The sequence below is a fragment of the Saccopteryx leptura genome, chromosome 2 (assembly GCF_036850995.1).
Source record: "Saccopteryx leptura isolate mSacLep1 chromosome 2, mSacLep1_pri_phased_curated, whole genome shotgun sequence".
NCBI classification, from domain to species: domain Eukaryota; kingdom Metazoa; phylum Chordata; class Mammalia; order Chiroptera; family Emballonuridae; genus Saccopteryx; species Saccopteryx leptura.
In genome coordinates, this window is record NC_089504.1 from 331,963,445 (window position 1) to 331,988,316 (window position 24,872).

Here is a 24,872-nt window from a genome sequence, read left to right on the forward strand (position 1 = left end):
CCTTTTCGCAAAAGGCTTTTCTTGGCCTTGACAAGTTATCTCGGTTAAGTATGGATGTTTTTCGATTGCTACTTTGTCTAAAAAAAATCTGTAAATCTTAATGAAATAGCCACTCTCCATTAGGATTTTCAAAGCTGTTTAAGGGGGTAAGATAAGAAGTTAACAATGACTAGGAAACAAAATTTTCAAGTGTCTCGAGACATTGAATCCCATTTCTTCCTTATACATAAATTAAACAAAAGCAGATTGATAAGAAGCAGGCTTTTCAGCCTGCTTCAACCAAGTTACAGAGGTTAAATCTACATTTCCACCACTGAGCACAATACAAATGTTCCTTGCTTCTGGAGAAATTGTTTGAAAATGTTGAGACAGAACAGCAGCCACTCCGACACCAGCTGTAGGTTCAATAAGCAGTTTCATCCTCTCCCACACCAGCTGGGTTGCATACTGTTGGTATAGAAGGAAGTAAGAATTAGTGAAACTGGAGAAAAGCCTAGCCAGTGGGCCTTTACAATTAAAAGCTAAGTCGCACGCACGCACATGCGTGCATATACATACATATGCATATACATATACATATGCTTGCCAGTCTTCATCCTAGCTCTGCTTCTACTGTTGCAGTTGCCTCAATAGCTAGGGCATCCTGCAATACCAAATCATGAGTCACCAAGTCAAGTCCCCAGTGGATGAGTTGCTAACTTGTAAGAGAAGTAGTTTTTGCTTTAAAAATTGCCCCATTCTTTGGTTTTCTTTCTGCTTGGGAGCCTCACCTTAATTTCATCCTCTGTGACAGTGACAACATCATCTACAAGGTCCCTTATAATAGGCCAGGTGTTTAAGCCAATGCTGGATTTGACACCATCTGCTATGGTTTCTGGAGGATAGGGGTTGGGGGTCAGTTCCCCTTTCAGTTTGGACTGGTAGCAGTCGTCTGCATTCAAGGGTTCAGCAGCATATACCTTCACACTAGGTCTCAGAGCCTGGGAAGAGGAATATTAGATGTTTTACCACCAGCCACAGTGTAACACATCTGACCAAGTAAGAGCCTTCTCTGTGATGTTAGGAAATTTTGACCTTAAAGCACTTTAAATTGTATGCCTAATTCTGGCCTTCACTTGCCTAGATCACATCTGGTTTTGGTAACTGGGGAAAATAGTAGCCCCTGACTTGGATAGTAAGTTGGGGAGAGGGAATTCAGGGAAAGGACCATGATAGGGTGCCACTCATTCTAATGGCTTTTGTGCTGTAAAGTCATAGATTAGCCCAACCAGTGGTATCATAGTGGATAGAGCAGCGACCTGGGATGTTGAGTTCCCAAGTTTGATTGAAGTTGCCAGCTTGAGCGTGGGATCATCAGTGTCATCTCATGGTCGCTGACTTGAGCTCAAGGTCACTGGCTTGGTTGGAGTGCGCCCGCGCCCGCCCCCCCCCCCCCCCCCCCCCCCCCCGTCAAGGCACGTATGAGAAGCAGTCAGTAAACAACTAAAGTGCTATAACTACAACAAGCACCAGCTTCTCATCTCCTTTCCTGTCTGTATGTCTGTATCTTGCTTAAAAAAAAGTCATAGATACTATGATGTGAAATAAAATCTTCTATGCCTAAAGTGGGGAGTCCTTCGGAGTTATTTTTTCACCTTAACTGTAATTGCTATTCCAGCGACCATTCCTCCTCCTCCTACAGGTACTACCAGTGCGTCCACCAAGGGAACCTTGAGTGAAAAGAATATTATGTATAAATAGGTCTATTACTAACCAGTCTTATGTGTACATATTAAATAGCTGATTCTACAGCAAACATCAGATTTACCAGTAGCTCAGCAAGAACTGATGGATTTACCTGGTTCAGCACTTCCATGGCAATTGTCCCTTGCCCAGCTATCACTGCAGGCTCCTGGTTGGGATGTACCACGATGCCTTTTGTTTCTTCCATGATTCTTTTTGTAACATTTTCTCTGGACTGCAAGAGGACATTAATTGAGCTTACTTGGTTTCTATTTAATAGTTTCAATAACTCAGTCCTTTAACACTTGACCAACAACCTTTTTCTGAGACTTTGGGCAACAGGGATATAATTTAACAAAACAGTCTTCTGTGCTCAATTATGTTCTAATATGGTGGGGAGGAGTGGAATATAAGTAGGTGTGTGATATGTCTAAGTGCTGTGGAGAAAAATTAATTTACGCAGGGTACTTAGGAAGGGCCTCTGGTAAAGTGATACTTTAATACATGTTAACCAGTCTTGCGGATCTCCAGAATAGTCCAGGGAAGGTAATTCTAAGAGCAAAGCCTACAGCAGGGGTCCCCAAACTTTTTACACGGGGCCAGTTCACCGTCCCTCAGACCGTTGGAGGGCCGGACTACAAAAAAACTATGAACAAATCCCTATGCACACTGCACATATCTTATTTTAAAGTAAAAAAACAAAACGGGAAGAAATACAATATTTAAAATAACAAGTAAATTTAAATCAACAAACTGACCAGTATTTCAATGGGAACTATGCTCCTCCACTGACCACCTATGAAAGAGGTGCCCCTTCCAGAAGTGCGGCGGGGCCAGATAAATGCCCTCAGGGGGCCGCATGTGGCCTGCGGGCCGTAGTTTAGGGACCCCTGGCCTACAGAGTAGGAGCGCTTGACCTTTCTAAGAAACTGTTGGTGTGGAGTGTTTGGGGAAGAATAATATTGGGAGGTGAGATCAGAAAGATTGGGAGTGGGCTAGTTAATTTAGGCCTTACATGATTGGAAGAACTTTGGTTCCCACTGTCTATGAGATAAACCATTGGAGGATTTTGAGCTTATAACTAAGTGGGTAACTGGTTTCTCTTTGAAAATAAACTAGTGGCACAAGGGTGGGAGTAGAGATACCAGTTAGGATCTACAGAAGACGTGAGCACTGATGTGGGTTTGAATCAGGGTGGTAATGGTAGAGGCTGTTAGAAGTACATAGTTGGCCTGACCAGGCAGTGGCGCAGTGGATAGAGTGTCAGACTGGGATGCCGAGGACCCAGGTTCGAGACCCCGAGGTTGCCAGCTTGAACGTGGGCTCATCTGGTTTGAGCAAAAGCTCACCAACTTGGACCCAAGGTTGCTGGCTCGAGCAAGGGGTTACTCAGTCTGCTGAAGGCCCACGGTCAAGGCACACATGAGAGAGCAATCAATGAACAACTAAGGTGTTGCAATGCGCAACGAAAAACTAATGATTGATGCCTCTCATCTCTCCATTCCTGTCTGTCCTTGTCTATCCCTCTCTCTGACTCTCTCTCTGTCTCTGTTAAAAATAAATAAATTAATTTAAAAAAATTTTTAAAAGAAGTACATAGTTGGATTCCTGACCAGATGGTAGCGCAGCAGATAAAGCATCGACTTGGGACACTGAGCACCCACCCAGGTTTGAAACCCCGAGGTTGCCAGCTTGAGCATGGGATCATAGACAGAACCCCATCGTCACTGGCTTGAGCCCAAACTTGAGCAAGGGGTCACTGGCTCAGCTGCAGTCCCCTGGTCAAGGCTCATAATGAGAAAGCAATCAATGAACAACTAAGGTGCTGCAACAAAAAATTGACGCTTATCATCTCTCCCTTTCTGTCTGTCTGTCGTCCCTATTTTCTCTCTCTCTCTCTCACTAAAAATAAAAATAAAATAAATTACTAAATAATACAGTAGTTGGATTATGGAAATATATATATATTTTTTGTATTTTTCCAAAGCTGGAAACAGGGAGGCAGTCAGACAGACTCCCGCATGCGCCCGACCGGGATCCACCCGGCACGCCCACCAGGGGGCGATGCTCTGCCCATCTGGGGCGTCGCTCTGCTGCAATCAGAGCCATTCTAGCGCCTGAGGCAGAGGCCACAGAGCCATCCTCAGTGCCCGGGCCAATTTTGCTCCAATGGAGCCCTGGCTGCGGGAGGGGAAGAGAGAGACAGAGAGTACGGAGAGAGGGAGGGGTGGAGAAGCAGATGGGCGCTTCTCCTGTGTGCCCTGGCCGGGAATCGAACCCAGGACTCCTGCACGCCAGGTCGACGCTCTACCACTGAGCCAACCGGTCAGGGCCGATTATGAAAATATTTTGAAAGTTGGACTCAGATTTGGATATGAGGTGCAAGAGTTGTCAAGATGACTCGAACAATTTTTTGAGCAACTAGAAAGAAGACTGGAAGAGGAGCAGTATAAGGGGAATAAGATAAATTTGGTTTTAGACTTGCTCGGACATCCAAGTGGGAAAGGAAAAGGTCAGGGCTGGAGTTAGTATATAGGTGGGTGATACTTCAAACAGACTAAGAAGATCTGAGTGTAGATATAAAAAAGATTGGGCACAGATACAAAGGAAACAAGACTGGGGAGCACCCAGAAAGACAGAGAAGTTTCATTTGACAGTGAAAACTGTTAAGGTGTTACTGAGCAGTGCTCTCTTCCTTACCTCATCACTCTGTTCACTGAACACTAGAGAGCCTCCATAGGCTTGTATTGCTGATTTTTTACAGTTGGGAGCTGTTTGGGGCACCACAATATAAGCAGGAATTCCTGAGATGGAGAAACAGAGTACAAGTCAGAATTTAGGATAGAATTTTCTGTTCAGTTGCTTGTAATCAGGGACTCAGAAATTTACTTCCTAATCACCAATATCACCAAAAGTAAGGATACATTTTCACTCCCCTTATGATCCTACCCAGGACCTTGAGAGATCAATAAAGTACCTTCCAATTTGGCAGCATAGGCGAGAGCCTGGCCATGATTTCCACTGCTGTGAGTAACAACAGCTTTGGGCTTTTCTGAAGCGGCAGGAATCAAACCTCTGATTGCATTCAGGGCACCACGAATCTGGAAAAGACGGACAGTGAATTTATGCATTTGATTAAAGTTTCTTACCTGACCTGTGCTGGTGCAGTGGGTAAAACATCGACCTGGAATGCTGAGGTTGCCAGTTCGAGGGCCCCAGCTTGTGCAGTCAAGGCACACATGAGAAGCATCCATGAGTTGATGCTTCTTACCTCTTCCCCAAATCAATAAATAAAAGCTTCAAGGAAAAAAAAAAAAGATTAGAGATTTGTGGGTTTCTTTTCAAAAGAACTAAGGAGCTTTACTAAGTCTTACTGATTCTACCTCCTAAATCTCTCATGTGTCTTTATCACTACCTTGGTGAGGCCTCATTTCTCAATTTGTGTGTTACCAAACCTCAAGTGACCCTGCCTCAAGAGTCACTCTCATCTAATATTTACACTAGCTCAATGATTTTCAACCTTTTTACACTGGGGACCAGTGAAAATAGAATTATTTCAGGGACCGCTAAGGCAGAAATAACCTGGAGAAAAAGTGAATTCAGCTAAGATCATTGGGTCTATAATCTTCATACAACATCAGGGTGGTTAACTCTAGTGGACTGGTGGTTGAAAAACTGCACTAGATTATGAAAGTGATCTTTTAAAAACAAATGTTTTCTTTGCTGTCCTTTTGTGTGTGAGAAAAGTACAAGTTCCTTACAAGTTGCAGCCTTTCAAATAACTCCATCTCTCATTGTACCATCCTAAATTGCTTCTAGTTCCCCTCCTACCAGGTTAGCTCACACCCCTATACCTCTGAGCATACTCATACCTCTGCCTGCAGTTCTTTTCCACCACTCCTTGATCTGGCTAAAAGTACTCATCCTTTTTTTCTTTTTAAAAGAGAGAGGGACAGGAATAGACGGAGAGAGATGAGAAGCATCAACCTGTTGCACCACATTAGTTGTTCATTGATTGCTTTCTCATATGTGCCTTGACTAGGTGGCTCCAGCTGAGCCAGTGACCCTTGCTCAAGCCAGTGACCTTGGGATCAAGCCAGCAACCCCGTGGTTTCGAACCTGGGACTTCAGTGTCCCAGGTCGATACTCTATCCACTGGTCAGGCAAATTATAAAAAAGATATTCTACCTACCGCACTGGGTAGTCAAGAGGATCAAATAATTTTATTTTATTTCTTGTATTTTTCTGAAGTTGGAAACCGGGAGGCAGACAGACTACCGCATGCGCCCGACCGGGATCCACCCGGCACGCCCACCAGGGAGCGATGCTCTGCCCATCTGGGGCATTGCTCTGCCGCAATCAGAGCCATTCTAGCACCTGAGGCAGAGGCCGTGGAGCCATCCCCAGCGCCTGGGCCAACTTTGCTCCAATGGAGCCCTGGCTGTGGGAGGGGAAGAGAGAGAGAGAGGAAGGAGAGGGGGAGGGGTGGAGAAGCAAATGGGCACTTCTGTGTGCCCTGGCTGGGGATCGAACCTGGGACTCCTGCATACCAGGCCGACGCTCTACCACTGAGCCAACTGGCCAGGGCCAGAATCAAATAAATTTAATATGTGAAAAGCGGTTGAAAACATACATGCATGACACACTATCAAAAATAATTGTTACCTTAAAAGATCCAGTTTTCTGGAAGAGTTCACATTTGAAATAAAGATTGCGCCCTGTTACTTGATTCAAAATGGAGCTTGTTAGCACCGGTGTGAGCTGTATAAAATCTCGGATGTTGATATAAGCTTCTTCAACATCAGCAAAGGAGATGCAGTACTGAGCACACATTGTTCTGAAACCCAGGAATAAAAAAGGGTAAAAGCAAACAAATTCTGAGACAATGTGTTCAATGAAAAGGTTTTGAAAATGCAAAAACACAGACCCACAGAATATACAAGAGTGAACTACAATGAAAACCATGAACTTTGTGTAGTAATGTGTTAATAATGTTGGTGCAATTGATTGTACAACAAATGTATTTCTGGTGAGGGATGTTGACAATGGGAAAGACTATGCATGTATGGGGGTAGGGATTTATGGGAAATCTCTACCTTTGGATCAACTTCACTATGAACCTTAAATTATTCGTAAAAAATATTTAAACAAATATTTAAAAAGTAAAATGTGTAACACAGGAAAATAGTCTTGGAGCTTATGGTGTTAATGTGGGAACTGTCTCCATTACCCGGGCTTCAGAATCTTTGTATAGATGGAACTTGTCTTTTTAAAAAATATATTTTTAAAGACTTTATTCATTTTAAAGAGGAGAGAGAAAGAAAAGAAGTTTAGTTGCTTCAGTTTAGTTGTTCATTGCTTGCTTGCTACTTGTATGTGCCTTGACTGGGCAAGCCCAGGTTTTTTTTTATTTTTTTATTTATTCATTTCAGAGAGGAGAGAGAGAGAGAGAGAGAGAGAGAGAAGAGACAGAGAGAGAGAAGAGGGGAGGAGCTGGAAGCATCAACTCCCATATGTGCCTTGACCAGGCAAGCCCAGGGTTTCAAACCAGCGACCTCAGCATTTCCAGGTCGACGCTTTATGCACTGCGCCACCACAGGTCAGGCCGCCCAGGGTTTTGAATTACCAACATCAACATTCCAGGTTGATTCTCTATCCACTGAGGCACCACAGGCCAGGCAAATATGTTTTTTTCTGATGAAGCTTTATAGGAAGTAACTGGTGATTATGAAAGGTTTTTTTGTTTTGTTTTGTTTTGTTATTTTTGACAGAGACAGAGAGAGAGAGTCAGAGAGAGGGACAGACAGGAAGGGAGAGAGATAAGAAGCATCAATTCTTCCTTGTGGCACCTTAGTTGTTCATTGATTGCTTTCTCATATGTGCCTTGACTGGGGAGCTACAGCAGAGCGAATGACCCCTTGCTCAAGCCAGCGACCATGGGGTCATGTTTATGATCCCACACTCAAGCCAGCAACCCTGCACTCAAGCCGGATGATCCTGTGCTCAAGCCAGCAACCTTGGGGCTTCGAACATGGTTCCTCCGTGTCCCAGTCCAATGCTCTATGCATTGCGCCCCTGCCTGGTCAGACTGATTATGGAAGGGTTTTTTTTGTTTTTGTTTTTTTAATTTTTAAATTATTTTATTTATTTATTTATTCATTTTAGAGGAGAGAGAGAGAGAGAAAGAGAAAGAGGGGAGGAGCAGGAAGCATCAACTCCCATATGTGCCTTGACCAGGCAAGCCCAGGTTTTTTGTTTGTTTGTTTTTTTACAGAGACAGAGAGAGAGGGATAGATAGGGACAGACAGACAGGAACGGAAAGAGATGAGAAGCATTAATCATCAGTTTTTCATTGTGACACCTTAGTTGCTCATTGATTGCTCTCTCACACGTGCCTGACCATGGGCCTTCAGCATACTGAGTAACCCCTTGCTCAAGCCAGAGACCTTGGGTCCAAGCTTTGCTCAAACCAGATGAGCCTATACTTAAGCAGGGTCTCGAACCTGGGTCCTCCGCATCCCAGTCCGACGCTCTATCCACTGTGCCACTGCCTGGTCAGGCCAAGCCCAGGGTTTTGAACCAGCGACCTCAGCATTCCAGTTGATGCTTTACCCACTGCACCACCACAGGTCAGGCTGATTATGGAAGGTTTAAAGCTCCCCCTTACCCATTCCATCCATCCCTCTCTTTTTTTATAGAAAAAAAATTTATTTTGATGTTTATTTATTGACTTAAAAGGAGAGAAACAGGAATACCAATCTGTTCCTGTATGTGTCCTGGCCAGGGATCGAACTGACAACCTAGGTGATTTGGGACAATATTCTAACCAATTGAGCTATCTGACCAGGGCCTATCTATCTCTTGACTGCCACTGGTCTCTATATTTTCATCATTGTAATAAACTGTGTTCAAAATCTGTTATAAGGCCTGACCCGTGGTGGCACAGTGGAGAAAGCATCGACCTGGAATGCTGAGGTCGCCTGTTTGAAACCCTGGACTTGTCTGGTCAATGCACATATGGGAGTTGATGCTTCCAGCTCCTCCCTCCGTCCTGCTCTCTCTCTCTCTCTCTCTCTCTCCCCTTCCCTCACCACCTCTCTAAAATGAATAAGTGAAAAATATTTTTCTTTTTTTGTGACAGAGACAGAGAGAGAGACAGACAGGAAGAGACAGAGATGAGAAGCATCAATTCTTCATTGTGTACCATAGTTGTTCATTGACTGTTTCCTCATATGTGCCTTGACCAGGGGGTGAAAGCAGAGTGAGTGACCCCTTGCTCAAAGCAGTAACTGTGGGCTCAGGCCAGTAATCATGTGTCTATGATCTCATGCTCAAGTCAGCAACCCTGTGCTCAAGCTGGTGAACCTGCACTCAAGCTGGCAACCTCAGGGTTTCAAACCTGGGTCCTCCATGTTCCAGTCCAACACTCTATCCACTGTGCCACCACCTGGTCAGGCTGAATAAATGAATAAGTAAAATTTTTAAAAAATCTGCTATAAATTTTTATTTTAACAATGAGAAAAACTGCCTACAATCCTACCATCTTAATAAGTTATGCTAATTTTCTGTTCCCTTTTTTTAATATACATAGATTATATGACAGTTAAAATGAAAATTGGCCTGATCTGTGGTGGTGCAGTGGATAAAGCGTCGACCTGGAAATGCTGAGGTTGCCGATTCAAAACCCTGGGCTTGCCTGGTCAAGGCACATATGGGAGTTGATGCTTCCAGCTCCTCCCCCTTCTCTCTCTGTCTCTCTCTCCTCTCTCTCCCTCTCTCTCTCTCCTCTCTAAAAACGAATAAATAAAATAAAATTAAAAAAAAAAAGAAAAGAAAAATAACATTTTGTTTACTTCTCCATTTGGCTCAGTTTTTCAAAGTTTTCATAATTATAATTTTTTTTTGGATAGAGACAGAGAGAGTCAGAGAGAGGGACAGATAGAAACAGACAGGAAGAGAGAGATGAGAAGCATCAATTCTTCCTTGCGGCACCTTAGATGTTCACTGATTGCTTTCTCATATGTGCCTTGACCGGGGGGCTATAGCAGAGCAAGTGACCCCTTGCTTAAGCCAGTGACCTTAGGCTCAAGCCAGCAACCTCTGGGTTTCGAACCTGGGTCCTCCGTGTTCAGTCCAACACTATCCACTGCGCCACCGCCTGTTCAGGCCATAATTATAATTTTTAATAACTGCATTGTGCTTCCATTTTTCACTACTTAAAAAATTTTTTAGGCCCTGGCCGGTTGGCTCAGTGGTAGAGCGTCGGCCTGGAGTGCAGAAGTCCCGGGTTCGATTCCCGGCCAGAGCACACAGGAGAGGCGCCCATCTGCCTCTCCACCCCTCCCCCTCTCCTTCCTCTCTGTCTCTCTCTTCCCCTCCCGCAGCCAAGGCTCCATTGGAGCAAAGATGGCCTGGGCGCTGGGGATGGCTCCTTGGCCTCTGCCCCAGGCGCTAGAGTGGCTCTGGTCGCAACAGAGCGACGCCCCGGAGGGTCAGAGCATCGCCCCCTGGTGGGCAGAGCGTCGCCCCCTGGTGGGTGTGCCGGGTGGATCCTGGTCAGGCGCATGCGGGAGTCTGTCTGACTGTCTCTCCCAGTTTCCAGCTTCAGGAAAAAAAAAAAAAATTAAGATTTTATTTATTCATTATAGAGAGGGGGGAGAGAGAGAGAGAGAGAGTAGGGGGGAGGAGCAGGAAGCATCAACTCCCATATGTGCCTTGACCAGGCAAGCCCAGGGTTTTGAACCGGCAACCTCAGCGTTTCCAGGTTGATGCTTTATCCACTGCGCCACCACAGGTCAGGCTCACTACTTTTATTGTAAGATTTAAACAGAAAATTTCTCTTTATTTTTCCTTATTAATAAACAAAAGCAATTCATGTTCAATAGAAAAACAATTTAACCTGCTTCCTCCCAAAGATAATTGCTGCCTAAGATCCTTCCAGGCTCATATATCTAAGCAGAAAAACTTAAACAGGTTTGGGAACTTGCTATTTTTCAGATAATATCATGCATGTTTATGAATCTTTGCTTACCAATAGGTATATTTATGCAGTTTTTTAAATGGCTATATAGTACCTCTTTTTACAAAAATACCAGTTTTACATAACTCTATTGTTGAACACTTAGATTGTTTTTTTGGCTATAATAATGATGTAATGAATATTAATAAAGCCTTGTTGCAAGATCTTTGTGTGTATCTCCATACATGTTTTGGGTAGATACTACCAGATGGTATTTTGCATCAAAAGGCATGCACAGGCCTGACCTGTGGTGGCGCAGTGGGATAAAGTATAGATTTGGAACACTGAGGTTGCCGGTTCGAAACCCCAGGCTTACCTGGTCAAGGCACATATGGGAGTTGATGCTTCCTGCTCCTCCCCCTTCTCTCTCTCTCTCTCTCCCTCTTTCCCTCTCTCTCCTCTCTGAAAATTGAATAAAGTCTTTAAAAAACCCAAAAAACAAAAAGGCATGCACAGCCTGACCAGGCAGTGGCGCAGTGAATAGAGTGTCGGACTGGGATGCAGAAGGACCCAGGTGTGAGACCCCGAGGTCGCCAGCTTGAGCGCAGGCTCATCTGGTTTGAGCAAAAGCTCACCAGCTTGGACCCAAGGTTGCTGGCTGGAGCAAGGGGTTACTCAGTCTGCTGAACGCCCCACGGTCAAGGCACATATAAGAAAGCAATCAATGAACAACTAAGGTGTCGCAATGCGCAACGAAAAACTAATGATTGATTAGTTCCTGTCTGTCCCTGTCTATCCCTCTCTCTGACTCTGTCTCTGAAAAAAAAAAAAAAGGCATGCACACTTTTAAGACATTTTATACCCAATGCTAAACCAATCCCCAAAGAGTTGTAGATACCATTTACATTCCCAACAGCAGTTTTTAAGCAATGCCCATTTTCCTTCACCTTTTAATTTTTATTTATTTATTTTTTTAGATTTTATTTATTCATTTTTATTTTATTTATTTATTTATTTATTTATTTTTTTACAGAGGCAGAGATAGACAGGGACAGAGAGAGATGAGAAGCATCAATCATCAGTTTCTCGTTGTGCCTTGAGACTTCTTAGTTGTTCATTGATTGCTTTCTCACATGTGCCTTGACCGCAGGCCTTCAGCAGACCGAGTAACCCCCTGCTGGAGCCAGCGACCTTGCTCAAGCCAGATGAGCCCGCGCTCAAGCTGGCGACCTCGGGGTCTCGAACTGGGTCCTTCCGCATCCCAGTCCGACGCTCTATCCACTGCGCCACCACCTGGTCAGGCTATTTATTCATTTTTATTAGAGAGAGAGAAAGGGAGAGATAGAGAGAGAACAGAGGGAGGAGCAGGAAGCATCAACTCCCATATGTGCCTTGACCAGGCAAGCCCAGGGTTTTGTTTTTTTTTTTTTTACAGAGACAGAGAGTGAGTCAGAGAAGGATAGACAGGGACAGACAGACAGGAATGGCAGACAGACAGGAATGGAGAGAGATGAGAAACGTCAATCATTAGTTTTTCATTGCGCGTTGCAACACCTTAGTTGTTCATTGATTGCTTTCTCATATGTGCCTTGACCGCGGGCCTTCAGCAGACCGAGTAACCCCTTGCTGGAGCTAGCGACCTTGGGTTCAAGCTGGTGGGCTTTTTGCTCAAACCAGATGAGCCTGCGCTCAAGCTGGCAACCTCGGGGTCTCGAACCTGGGTCCTCTGCATCCCAGTCCGACGCTCTATCCATTGCGCCACTGCTTGGTCAGGCAAGCCCAGGGTTTTGAACCGGCGACCTCAGCATTCCAGGTCGATGCTTTATCCACTGCACCACCACAGGTCAGGCCTTCCTTCACCTTTTATATATAATGTTAACAAAATTTTTTTCCATTGATTTCAGAGAAAACGAAAGGGAGAGAGAGAGAGAAGCATTAGCTCGTTGTTCCACTTCTGATATGAAGTTTTTCTTTTTAGATTATATTTATTCTTTTTTAGAGAACGAGAGAGGGGAAAGAGAGAGAACAGAAGGAGGAACAGGAAGAATCAACTCCCATATGTGCTTTGCCCAGGCAAGCCAGGGTTTTGAACCATTGACCTCAGCATTCCAAGTCAACAGTTTAACCACTGCACCACCACAGGTCAGGCTCGTTGTTCCACTTCTAAGGTGACCAATCGTCCTCCTTCAGGGAGAACAGTCCTTTTGAAAGTTCCGTCTTCCCTCAAAAAGTGTCCTCCGGCCTGACCTGTGGTGGCGCAGTGGATAAAGTGTCCTGGAACTCTGAGGTCACCCGTTCGAAACCCTACACTTGTCTGGTCAAGGCACATATGGGAGTTGATGCTTCCTGCTCCTCCCTTCTTTCTCTCTCTCACTCTCCTCTCTAAAATGAATAAATAAATAAAAATCTTAAAAAAAAAAAAGTGTCCTCCTAGATGTCCTCCTTTTTGATATTGGAAGACTAATCTGTAAATGTCCGTATTCGATCGATGCAGAATTGATCCATTGCGTGTGATGTGATATATTTGTAACTAAATGAGTACTTTTTTCTTCAATTATTATTAAAAATTAATAGGCATGTAAGTGCCTGACCTGTGGTGGCGCAGTGGATAAAGCGTCAACCTGGAAACGCTGAGATTGCCGGTTCAAAACCCTGGGCTTGCCTGGTCAAGGCACATGTGGGAGTTGATCCTTCCTGCTCCTCCGCCCTTTTCTCTCTCTCCCCTCTCTATAATGAATAAATAAAATCTTTAAAAAAAAAAAAGGCATGTAAGCATAATTACAATATAAAACATTACAAATGTTTTTATTATGCATTTATATTATAGTGTTATTGTTGCAATGAATAAAATGTTTCTTTTATGATATCCTTTTCTTCTATTTACTTTTGTCCTTTTCATTGTAAAAAAGTTGGTCACCTTATCGTTACATTTTGTTGTGCACCCATCCATTGCTTCTCATGTATGCCTTGACTGGGATCAAAGCAGTAACCTCTGTAAGCTGGGACAATGCTCTATCTACCAAACCACCTGGCCAGGGCCACTGTATCTTTTTTTTGTACAGTTTTAAAGATTTCTTGATTTTAGAAAGAGAGAGAAATGGGGGGGGGGGACGACAGGAAATATCAACTTATAGTAGTTGCTTCTTCTATGTGTCTTGACTGGGCAAACCAGGGGTTTCAAACTGGTGACCTCAGCATTCTAGGCTGACGCTTTATCCACTGTGACACCACAGGTCAGGCTGATTTTTTTATTTGTTTTTTGAGAGAGAGAGAGAGACAGAGAGAGAGGGAGAGGAAGGGAGAGAGATGAGAAGAATCAACTTGTAGTTTACTTTAGTTGTCCCTTGACTGCTTCTCACACGTGCCTGACAAAGGGCTCCAGCTGAGCCAGTGACCCCTTGCTCAAGTCTGCAACTCTGGACTCAAACCAGTGACCTTCGGCTTTAAGTCAGTGATCTTTGGGCTCAAGTCAGTGACCTTGAGATCATTTGGATGATCCTATGCTTAAACAGGCAACCCTTGCACTCAAGCCAGATGAGCCCATGCTCAATAGGGCCCCTATATCACTTTTATCTGTCAATTCAATGAAATGTCTAGTAGCTTGAATTTACTTTTCTTTAAAGAGTAATTGGCACTGGCCGGTTGGCTCAGCGGTAGAGCGTCGACCTGGCGTGCAGGGGGACCCGGGTTCGATTCCCGGCCAGGGCACATAGGAGAAGCGCCCATTTGCTTCTCCACCCCCACCCCCTCCTTCCTCTCTGTCTCTCTCTTCCCCTCCAGCAGCCAAGGCTCCATTGGAGCAAAGATGGCCGGGGCGCTGGGGATGGCTCCTTGGCCTCTGCCCCAGGCGCTAGAGTGGCTCTGGTCTCAGCAGAGCGACACCCTGGAGGGGCAGAGCTTCGCCCCTGGTGGGCGTGCTGGGTAGATCCCGGTAGGGCGCATGCGGGAGTCTGTCTGACTGTCTCTCCCCGTTTCCGGCTTCAGAAAAATACAAAAAAAAAAAACAAAAAAAAAACAAAACAAAAAAAAACAAAACAAAACAAAAAAAAAAGAGTAATTGAACATATTTTGTATATTTGTTGGCCACTTATTTATTTATTTTTTTTTAGCGAGAGAGACAGAGACAGAGAGGGACAGATAGGGACCTTAGTTGTTCATTGATTGCTTTCTCATATGTGCCTTGATGGGGGGGGGGGGGGGCTACAGCAGACCGAATGACCCCTTGCTCAAGCCAGCGACCTTGAGCTCAAGCCAGCGACGTTGGGCTTCAAGCCAGCAAGCTTTGGCCTGGCTTGTGGTGGTGCAGTGGATAAAGCATCAACCTGGAAGGCTGAGGTCGCTGGTTAAAAACCCTGGGCTTGCCTGGTCAAGGCACATACAACAAGCAATGAGTAACTAAAGTGAAGCAACTATGAGTTGATACTTCTCACTTCCTGTCCCTTTTTCTCCTCTCCAAGTAAAATCAATCAATAAAATCTTAAAAAAAAAAAAAAAAGCCAGCAAGCTTTGGGCTCAAGCTAGCGACTATGGGGTCATGTCTACAATCCCACGGTTAAGCCAGTGACCCTGTGCTCAAGCTGGTGAGCCCGTGCTCAAGTCAGTGACCTTGAGGTTTCGAACCTGGGTCTTCTGCATCCCAGTCCGGTGCTCTATGCACTGTGCCACCACCTGGCCAGGCCAGCCACTTATTCCTTCATGAATCTTACACCCCTTACTGACTGAATCATCTTTTTCCTCTGAAATGTTACATTTATCAAAAATTTCTATTAATGCTTGGGACTTTTCTAGACCAATTATGAGACTGTCAATTCCAGTTGTTCATTTATTGTGTTCTTTCCCGATTACTCTAAAATGTACTGGCTTTTCTCACAAATAATTCTTCCAAAAAGACTTTAGAAATCTTTTATCAAGCTTGTCAGAAATTCCACTGTGAAATGAACAAATGAATTTGAGGCCTAATTGACGTTTTTTTTTCTTTTTGTATTTTTCTGAAGCTGGAAACGGGGAGGCAGTCAGACAGACTCCCGCATGTGCCCGACTGGGATCCACTCGGCATGCCCACCAGGGGGCAATGCTCTGCCCATCTGGGGCGTTGCTCTGCTGCAACCAGAGCCATCCTCAGCACCTGGGCCAACTTTGCTCCAATGGAGCCTTGGCTGCGGGAGGGGAAGAGAGAGACAGAGAAGAAGGAGAGGGGGAGGAGTGGAGAAGCAGACGGGCACTTCTCCTGTGTGCCCTGGCTGGGAATTGAACCTGGGACTGCTGCACGCCAGGCCGATACTCTACCACTGAGCCAACCGGCCAGGGTATATCTAAGTTTTATATAGTTCATTCTCCAAATAAATAATCATGCTGTCTGTAAATAATTTGTTTTTGCCTTATAAATATGCCTCTGGTAACTTTAAAATTTTGTATTGTTTTTTAATATTTTTGTTAATTATATATACATAGAGAGACAGGAACATCAAGCTGTTCTTTTATGTACCCCGACTGGGGATTGAACTGGCATCTCTGTGCTTCGGCGTGATGCTCTAACTGAGCTATCCAGCCAGGTCTCGTTCTGGTAACATTTTTAAAAAATTTTTATTTATTTATTTATTATTTTTTACAGAGACAGAGAGTAAATTAGAGAGAGGGATAGACAGGGACAGACAGATAGGAACGGAGAGAGATGAGAAGCATCAGTCATTAGTTTTTCATTGCACGTTGCAACACCTTAGTTGTTCATTGATTGCTTTCTCATATGTGCCTTGACTGCGGGCCTTCAGCAGACCAAGTAACCCCTTGCTGGAGCCAGCGACCTTGGGTTCAAGCTGGTGGACTTTTGCTCAAACCAGATGAGCCCACGCTCAAGCTGGCGACCTCGGGGTCTTGAACCTGGGTCCTCGGCATCCCAGTCCGACGCTCTATCCACTGCACCACTGCCTGGTCAGGCCATCTGGTAACATTTTCAGTGACTTCATAGTTATTGGTTTAATGTAGCTTTGCCAACTCCTCCTGAATTAATCTCAGTAAAATATTTTTGGCAAAGTCATACCTAATTTAAAGTTAGTATCAAATTAGTATAAAGTGCATTTTAAAAATGATTTTTAAAATTTATTGATTGGTTTTAGAGACAGAGGGAGAGAAAGAGAAGCATTCATTTGTTGTTCCACTTAGTTGTATATTCATTGGTTGTTTTCTAAAAGTGATATGATGGCCCTGGCCGGTTGGCTCAGCGGTAGAGTGTCGGCCTGGCATGCAGGAGTCTCGGATTCGATTCCCGGCCAGGGCACACAGGAGAAGCGTCCATCTGCTTCTCCACTCCTCCCCCTCTCCTTCCTCTCTGTCTCTCTCTTCCCCTCCCACAGCCGAGGCTCCATTGGAGCAAAGATGGCCCGGGCACTGAGGATGGCTCTGTGGCCTCTGCATCAGGTGCTAGAATGGCTCTGGATGCAACAGAGCGACGCCCCAGAGGGGCAGAGCATCGCCCCCTGGTGGGCATGCCGGGTGGATCCTGGTCGGGCACATGTGGAAGTCCGTCTGACTGCCTCCCCGTTTCTAGCTTCGGAAAAATTAAAAAAAACAACCAACCAAACAAACAATAAAAGTGATATGACTGGGGATCAAACCCACAACTTTGGTGTTCTGGGACAAAGTTCTAATTGACTAAGCTAACCAGCCAGGGCTTTAAAGTTGTACATATTAATATTTCAAAGTATTCTTCATATCTGTGGTATTAATTTATCCATTTATTCAGTCATGAAATATTGAGCATCCTCTATGTGTCAGATATTGTTTGGTTTGGGGATATAGTGTTAGATAAATAGACTTGAGTCTGCTCTCATAAAGCTTATAATCTAGTGGAGAGGTATGTAATAAGATCCCAAAATAAATATGTATTTACAAATAGTGATAGGTGATATTAGGGAGGTATGTTATGATAGGATACTATAATGTGGGGCCTTATTTAGATCAGGTAAGGTCTTCTATGGAGAAGTGAAATTTAAGTTATGACCTATAATATAAATAGGCAGAGTACAGAGAAAAGTGTTTCAAGTAGTGAAAATAAAATGTGTGAAGACTTTTTTTTTTTTTTTACAGGGACATAGAGAGAGTCAGAGAGAGGAATAGATAGGGACAGACAGATAGGAACGGAGAGAGATGAGAAGCATCAATCATCAGTTTTTTGTTGTGATACCTTAGTTGTTCATTGATTGCTTTCTCATATGTGCCATGACCGCGGGCCTTCAGCAGACCGAGTAACCCTTTGCTTGAGCCAGTGACCTTGGGTCCAAGCTGGTGAGAATTTTTTTTTTCTTTGCTCAAGCCAGATGAGCCTGTGCTCAAGCTGGAGGCCTCGGGGTCTCAACCTAGGTCCTTCCGCATCCAGTCCGACGCTCTAGCCACTGCGCTACTGCCTGGTCAGGCAATTGTGTGAAGACTTTAAGGAGAAAAAGAGTTTGGAATATTCCAGGAACTAAAAGGAGTCCAATGTATCTGAAAATTGGCCTGGGATTCTGAGACCCAGGTTCAAAACCCTGAGGTTTCTGCCTTGAGTGTGGACTCACCAGCTTGAGCATGGGGTCACCGGTTTGAGGCCAAAGGTTGCTGATTTGAAGCCCAAGGTTGCAGGCTTGAGCCCAAGGTCGCTGGCTTGAGCAAGAGGTCACTGGCTTGGCTTGAGCCCTTTGTCAGGCATGTATGAGAAGCTGTCAATAGACAACTGAAGTGAACTACGAGTTGATGCTTCTCATCTCTCTCCCTTCTTGTCTTAAAAAAAAAGGAATCAGGGAATTCAGTTAGAGTTGTCCACATGAAAGATAACAGGGACTTGGATGATGAAAGTGGAAGTAGAAAAAATAATCACTCAAGATACATTTTGAAAAAATAAACGATTATAAAATGTTTCCAAAGAAGATATACAAATGGCCAACAAGCACATGAAAAAATGCTCAGCATCACTAATCATTAGAGAAATGCAAGTCAAAACCATAATGAGATACCACCTTATACCTATTAGAATGACTATTATTTAATCAAACAAACAAACAAAAACCCCCCAGAAAATAAGTGTTGGCAAGGATGTGGAGAAACCGGAACCCTTGCACACTATGGTGGAAATGTTAATTGGTGCAGCTACCATGGAAAACAGTAAAGTAGTTCATCAAAAAATTAAACATTTGCCCTGGCCGGTTGGCTCAGTTGTAGTGTCGGCCTGGTGTGCAGGAGTCCCAAGTTCGATTCCTGGGCAGGGCACACAGGAGAAGCACCCATCTGCTTCTCCACCCCTCCCCCTCTCCTTCCTCTCTGTCTCTCTCTTCCCCTCCCGCAGCCAAGGCTACATTGGAGCAAAGTTTGCCCGGGCGCTGAGGATGGCTCTGTGGCCTCTGCCTCAGGCACTAGAATGGCTCTGTTTGCGGCAGAGCGACGCCCCAACATGGGCAGAGCATCACCCCCTGGTGGGCATGCCGGGTGGATCCCAGTCGGGCGCATGCAGGAGTCTGTCTGACTGCCTCCTCGTTTCCAACTTCAGAAAAATACAAAAAAAAAAAAAAAAAATTAAACATAGAATTATCAATGATCCAGCAATTCCACTTCTGGATATATACCCAAAAGAATTCAAAGAGGGTCTCAAAGACATATATGAATGAGGTTTATTTTTTAGATTTTACTTTTATTGATTTTAGAGAGAGGAGAGAGGGAGACAGAGAGAGAGAGAGAGAATGGAAGGGTAGGGAGAAGCAGGAACCATCAACTTGTAGTAGTTACTTCTTATATGTGCCTTGATCAGGAAACCTGTGGTTTCAAACCAGCAATCTCGGTGTGACAGGTCGATGCTTCATCCACCGTGCCACCATAGCTCAGGCTTTATTTTAATTTTTATTCATTAATTTTAGAGAGAGGAAGGGGAAGAGAGAGACAGAAGTGTCGATTTGTTGTTCCACACATTTATGCATTCGTTGGTTGATTCTTGTATGTGCCCTAACTGGGGGTTGAACCTGCAACCCCAGCACATTAGGATGACACTCCAAGCAACTGAGCAACCTAGCCAGGTCACAAAGACATATTTATACACCTATGTTCATAGTAGCATTAATTACAATAGCCAATAGTGGAAGAAACCCAAGTATCTCTTGACAGATGAATGGATAAACAAAATCTGTAATATACATACAATGGGATATTATTCATGTTACAACGTGGATGAATATTGGAGTTATGCTAAGCGAAATAAGCCAAACACAAAAAGACAAATACTTGGATTATACTTATGTAAGGTATCCAGAGCAGTCAAATTCATAGACAGTTGAATGTGGTTGCCAGAGGTTGGGAGAAAGGGAAGTTGTTTAATGGGTAGTTTCAATTTTGCAAGACGAAAAGAATTCTGGAGATTGGTTGTATAACAATGTGAATGTACTTAACACTACTGGACTCTACAGTTAAAAATGGTAATGATGATGTATTTCATGCTATGTGTATTTTACCGTATTAAAATAAAAACAGAAAAAAAAAAGAAAAAAAACAACAACAGAAAATGAGTTACATTTTGGAGACTAAGTTAAGCCCCTTTGCTGCAAGTGATAGAACCCCATTGTGAACTGGCTTAGGCACAAGATGGAGGTCATGAGTTTTACTACATGGAATCAAATGAAGAGTTAAACCATGGGAAGGGCAGGAATATGGACCTTCAGGAACTAGAACCAGGGATTTGAGATTTTCCAGGACTGTCTGATTGTTTCTCACCTCTGCTGCTTTCTGCATGTCAGCTTCATTCTTTTTCATTGCAGACCAGTTCCACATGGCAGGATGTGTGGCTGCTGACAGCTCCTGTGTTTTACATTTTATGGCTTCCACACTGGAGAGGGATTTTCTAAGTTTCAGTTTAAAAAATTCTGGGTAAGAACTCTGATTGGCCCATCTTGGCCCAGGACAAGTGGCCAAGAGTACAAACTCAGTTAAGACAATACTATGCAATAGTCAGAGGTATTTACAGAAACATGAACCAGAATATTTCTATAACACAAGGTCAATTATGTACACTTAAAACACATACATACATAAAACACTATGTACTATTCAAAGATATATGTATATCCAACGGTATATTTGAAACATATTAGAACAATGACCTAAGCAGGGAGAGTAGGATCATGAGTGGGAATTGGAATGAAGGGAAAAAAAGATAAAATGAGAAAGGTCTTGATGTAATGTGAACCAAATATGACTGCCTTAAATTTCTGCACCTGAGGAAAAACTAAGAACAAATGAAGGGAGTGAGAAGGAAAAAAGGAAACAGGAAGGCAAAAAGAAAAAGAGAAAGCACTTCTGAGTGAGGTGCAGTTTTCAAGAGGAAAGGGGAAAATGTTGAGGGGATGAATTGCATAGATGTCCACTACAGAGATAGAAGGGACATATCCTGATATTGTATTGAATGTGGGGAGTTAGAGAGACAAGGATAACTCCTGGGTTTTGACTTAAATAATATCTTTTATCTTTTTTTTTTTTTTTTTGTATTTTTCTGAAGCTGGAAACGGGGAGAGACAGTCAGACAGACTCCCTCATGCGTCCGACCGGGATCCACCCGGCATGCCCACCAGGGGCGATGCTCTGCCCCTCCGGGGCGTCGCTCTGCCGCGACCAGAGCCACTCTAGCGCCTGGGGCAGAGGCCAAGGAGCCATCCCCAGCGCGCTCGGGCCATCTTTGCTCCAATGGAGTCTGGGATCCACGAAAGTCAAGTAATTTTTCCAAGAATTCAGTGATACTGAAATTCCTAAACCTACTTGTAATACCTCCTGATTTACTTCCACACAACCCGTCCCCTCAGCAAGAGCCAAACACACTGCATCATCATCATGCTCATCATCATTATTATTTTAAGACAGGAGGCTTGGGGATGTACTCTGCCATAAAGAAAAAGACTTTGATTCTCTGGTACTTATCAATGGTGTCAGCCCCGGGAATTTACTAGGGTTCTCTGGGTTTCAGTTTCCTCATCTTTGGGGGGAAAAAATAGTGAGTGTACTAATAATTACTCTTACAAGATCTTTAAGCTCCCAAAATAAAGGCCTGGGGCACTAGTCTCGGCCTGTAGTGGGAGACCCTGGCCTAAGATGAATGGAGGAGGCCGGACTGTGGGGTGTCTCCGTTAACCCGACCCCCAGACCAGCACCAGTATCCTCGATGGGCACCACAGCAGCGACAGCAGACATCATCATCACTGCCCACCTGGCCTGGCCTCGCCTGGCATGGCCGGGCCTCACCTCACCTCACAGGGGCCGCGCCTCCAACTCCAGCTTCAGCTCACCTTCCCCCGACCACACCTCTGCGCACGCGCGGCGCCCGCCTCCCACGCCCAGACTCGCGTTTGTTCTCTTCTCCTCTTAAGCGGCTAAACGTCGGTTCAGTGCTTTTCCTCCCTGTGCGGCCACCGTCGTTTAGGGAGGAGGGCGGCAAGGGGCGGGGAAAAGGGTAGGAGGTGGGTGAGCGCGCGCATCGCCCGTCCGTCGTGGTTTCCTGGCTGCGCGCGGCGGTGGCGGAGGAGCTGCAGCTGTTGCAGCAGTGGCGAAGATGGCGGAAGGGTTGGAGCGTGTCCGGATCTCCGCCTCGGAGTTGCGAGGGATTCTGGCCACGCTGGCTCCGCAGGCCGGGAGCAGAGGTGAGTCGCACCGCCCAGCTCCTGGGCCGGGCCTGCCCGCTCCGCCTCCCTCTCTGCCTCCTCCCGCCTGGGTCCGCGGCGCTGTGGAGCCCCCGCCCCTTCCCCCAACAGTGGGGGCGGGGGCCGAGGGCGGGCCCCTTCGCCGCCTTACCAGCCCCAGGGCCTGTGTGGGGTCCTGCTCTGCCAGCGCTAGCCTTCTTCTGACGAGCACAACCCGAGTACCTGCCTCCGCCCCCTTTCTTACCGCGAAGGTGACTGGTCCTCCATTGCCCCAGTCCTCTCAGACCAGCCCGTGGTTTCCCAGCCGGCAGGAGACGCAAAAAGGAGTGGTGCTGGGGTCTGGTGGAGGCCCTGGGGTGTATGGTTCCCAGAGGAATCACCTGCAGGCGTGTCCCGCCATCTCTTCAGCGTGGGAGAGAAGGAATTGGGGAAGTTGAGGAGGAAGGGTTAACAGCTTGGGACTTCCTTGCTGAACTTTTTTCCCCCAAGGCAGGCTTCTGAAGCCTGCGCCACGGGGGGCGGTCCGGGACCTCAGGGAGCTGACTACTCTGGTTTGGCCTTGGCATCTATGGGAGCTGTTTTTAGCAGAGAGAGTGCTCAACTTGCAAGTTAAAGCCTTCAGCCACACCAGGAAAATTCCCAGGGAGATTCTAGTATCTCCCCTTGCCTTTGTTAGGCAGTGAAGTTGTGTAGAATGATATCTATGCTTTGGCAGACCTGTGGCCAAAGGCTGTGAAATTGGTTTTCATTGGTCAACTGAATTGGATTATTCAGGTTGTTTTCTCTCTCTGCTGTGGAAAGTAGTAGTAGTTCTTCTCTCTCCCTCCACTTCACCTAAGTTACAAAGGCTGCTGAGGGTGAGCAATTCTGGAGGTAAACTGCTTTACTTTATTGACACTTGATGCAGTGGTCTTCTAAACTGTAAATACTGGACCAGTATCTTCAACATAACAGGTTTTTTTTCTTCTGTTTTGTTACTGTTGAAGGTGTAAGTGCTTGAGCATACTATTCCTATTATGAGTTTGTTTACAGTAGTGTCTATAGATCATTACTAGGATTTTATGTAGCATTCTATTTTGTGCACTCTATTATCTCTCTAATACTTGTCACTTTCCCAATGAGATGTTGTGACTATTTGTAGTAGTCTCTCCCCTTAATAGATAAAGGTAACAGAAACAAAAAAATAGAGACTTGCGTATTTGTCATTAAATTCAGGGAGCCTAGAGAGTGGTTTCTGAAGTCCTGTACTCTTGTTATTGACTGCCCGTTTCTTTAGTGTTTTGAGAGGATATTGCAGTACTTACATCATCTTCCAGGGAAAACTCCCTTATGGAACTTTGTCCTCATACTCCATTATCATAGTAACAGTCTCAGTATTTCTTCTTCTTCTTTTTTTTAATGATTTTACTTATTGACTTTTTTAAAGAGAGGAAGCCAATGGGGGAGGAGCAGGAAGCATCAACTGGTAGTTGTTGCTCCTTATATGTTACTTGACCAGGCAAGCCTGGGGTGTAGAACTGGCAACCTCAGTATTCCAGGTCGATGGTTTATTTACTGCACCACCACAGGTTAGGCTAGTCTCAGTATTCTAATGATGATTGTCTGAGCAGTTTTTCCTTGGAATGATGCTGTTGGCTGCTGTTAGAGAGTTGGGAACATGAGTGTAGTTGAAGAATGTGAAAGGAGTTGCTTCTAGTTTGCTTCGACAGGAGGTATGTGATTGGGTAATTGGTACCCTAAAGAAGAGGATTGTTGTGGTCATTGTCAGAGACTGGACTTGCAGTTTTTTTTCTCCAGAGATGTATAGAACCGTGGGTTGCTCTGCATACCCTTTTCTCCTTTTTCCTATTAGTTTGTTAAAAGGAAAGACATTAGAGGCAGAAGAAGAGAAGATGAAGGTGGATCTGAAGGCTTGATAATAGAGAAGAGTCTGATGTTGAAATGGTTGGAGATCTTTTATTCTGATAGTGATGGTCTTGGGGATCTGAATATGACAAGGGTAACGCAGTGGGGTTTTTTGGTTTGTTTTCTTGTTTTTCTATTCCAGGTATAGGAAACTCCCAACAGAATTGAGTTAGCTTTGCTAGTTTTTGAAGAAATATTATAAACTTAGAATTTCTGCTTCTGCAGAAATTTTCTTCCTTGTCCATCAATTATAGCATTTTTTAAAAAATTTTTATTTATTCATTTTAGAGAGGAGAGGGAGAGACAGAGAGAGAGAGAGAGGAGAGGCAGAGAGAGAGAGAAGGGGGGAGGAGCTGGAAGCATCAACTCCCATATGTGCCTTGACCAGGCAAGCCCAGAGTTTCGAACCGGCGACCTCAGCATTTCCAGGTCGACGCTTTATCCACTGCGCCACCACAGGTCAGGCTTTTTTTTTTTTTTTTTTTAATTTTTTTAAATTTATTTATTCATTTTAGAGAGGAGAGAGAGAGAGAGAGAAAGGAGAGAGAGACAGGGGGAGGAGCTGGAAGTATCAACTCCCATATGTGCCTTGACCAGGCAAGCCCAGGGTTTCGAACTGGCGACCTCAGCATTTCCAGGTCGACACT

General features: G+C 44.7%; 2 protein-coding genes across 16 annotated transcripts in view; one reads left to right on the forward strand and one right to left on the reverse strand.

Annotated features, from left to right (window-relative positions):
• Positions 1–119: 119 nt before the first annotated feature.
• SRR (serine racemase) lies at positions 120–22,693 on the reverse strand. 10 transcript variants are annotated; one of them, XM_066363519.1, is made up of 9 exons: positions 22,565–22,582; positions 20,408–20,519; positions 6,388–6,559; positions 4,700–4,823; positions 4,423–4,526; positions 1,838–1,957; positions 1,635–1,709; positions 771–980; positions 120–447 (listed from the first exon to the last, which is right to left on the reverse strand). In XM_066363519.1, exons 2-9 carry the CDS (start codon positions 20,434–20,436, stop codon positions 232–234), a joined length of 1,050 nt encoding a protein of 349 aa, XP_066219616.1. In that variant the 5' UTR covers positions 20,437–20,519; positions 22,565–22,582; the 3' UTR covers positions 120–231. The 10 variants fall into 10 exon arrangements, with proteins under 10 accessions (XP_066219616.1, XP_066219615.1, XP_066219611.1 ...); XM_066363518.1 differs by lacking the exon at positions 22,565–22,582 and adding an exon at positions 21,970–22,110; XM_066363514.1 differs by lacking the exon at positions 22,565–22,582 and adding an exon at positions 21,931–22,060 and having other exon boundaries at positions 20,408–20,534.
• SMG6 (SMG6 nonsense mediated mRNA decay factor) overlaps positions 22,188–24,872 on the forward strand; it is a 285,008-nt gene continuing 282,323 nt past the window's right edge. Inside the window, exon 1 of one of the 6 annotated variants that reach the window (XM_066363488.1) lies at positions 22,188–22,320. In XM_066363488.1, coding sequence (XP_066219585.1) covers positions 22,233–22,320 — 88 coding nt within the window. In that variant the 5' untranslated portion in view covers positions 22,188–22,232. Of the gene's footprint in view, positions 22,321–22,388; positions 22,572–24,548; positions 24,685–24,872 lie in introns of those variants that run through there. The other 5 variants (XM_066363494.1, XM_066363493.1, XM_066363492.1 and 2 more) reach the window with 5 other exon arrangements.

What these genes read in the sequence shown, in the direction of transcription:
- SRR (XM_066363519.1), bottom strand. Translation starts at nt 20,436, where the DNA reads ATGAAGCTGACATGCAGAAAGCAGCAGAG. An exon ending in ACATGCAGAAAGCAGCAGAG is followed by an intron (nt 6,560 to 20,407) that starts GTGAGAAACAAT and finishes CCTGGGTTTCAG; the next exon opens with AACAATGTGTGCTCAGTACT. An exon ending in CCATGGAAGTGCTGAACCAG is followed by an intron (nt 1,710 to 1,837) that starts GTAAATCCATCA and finishes TTTTCACTCAAG; the next exon opens with GTTCCCTTGGTGGACGCACT.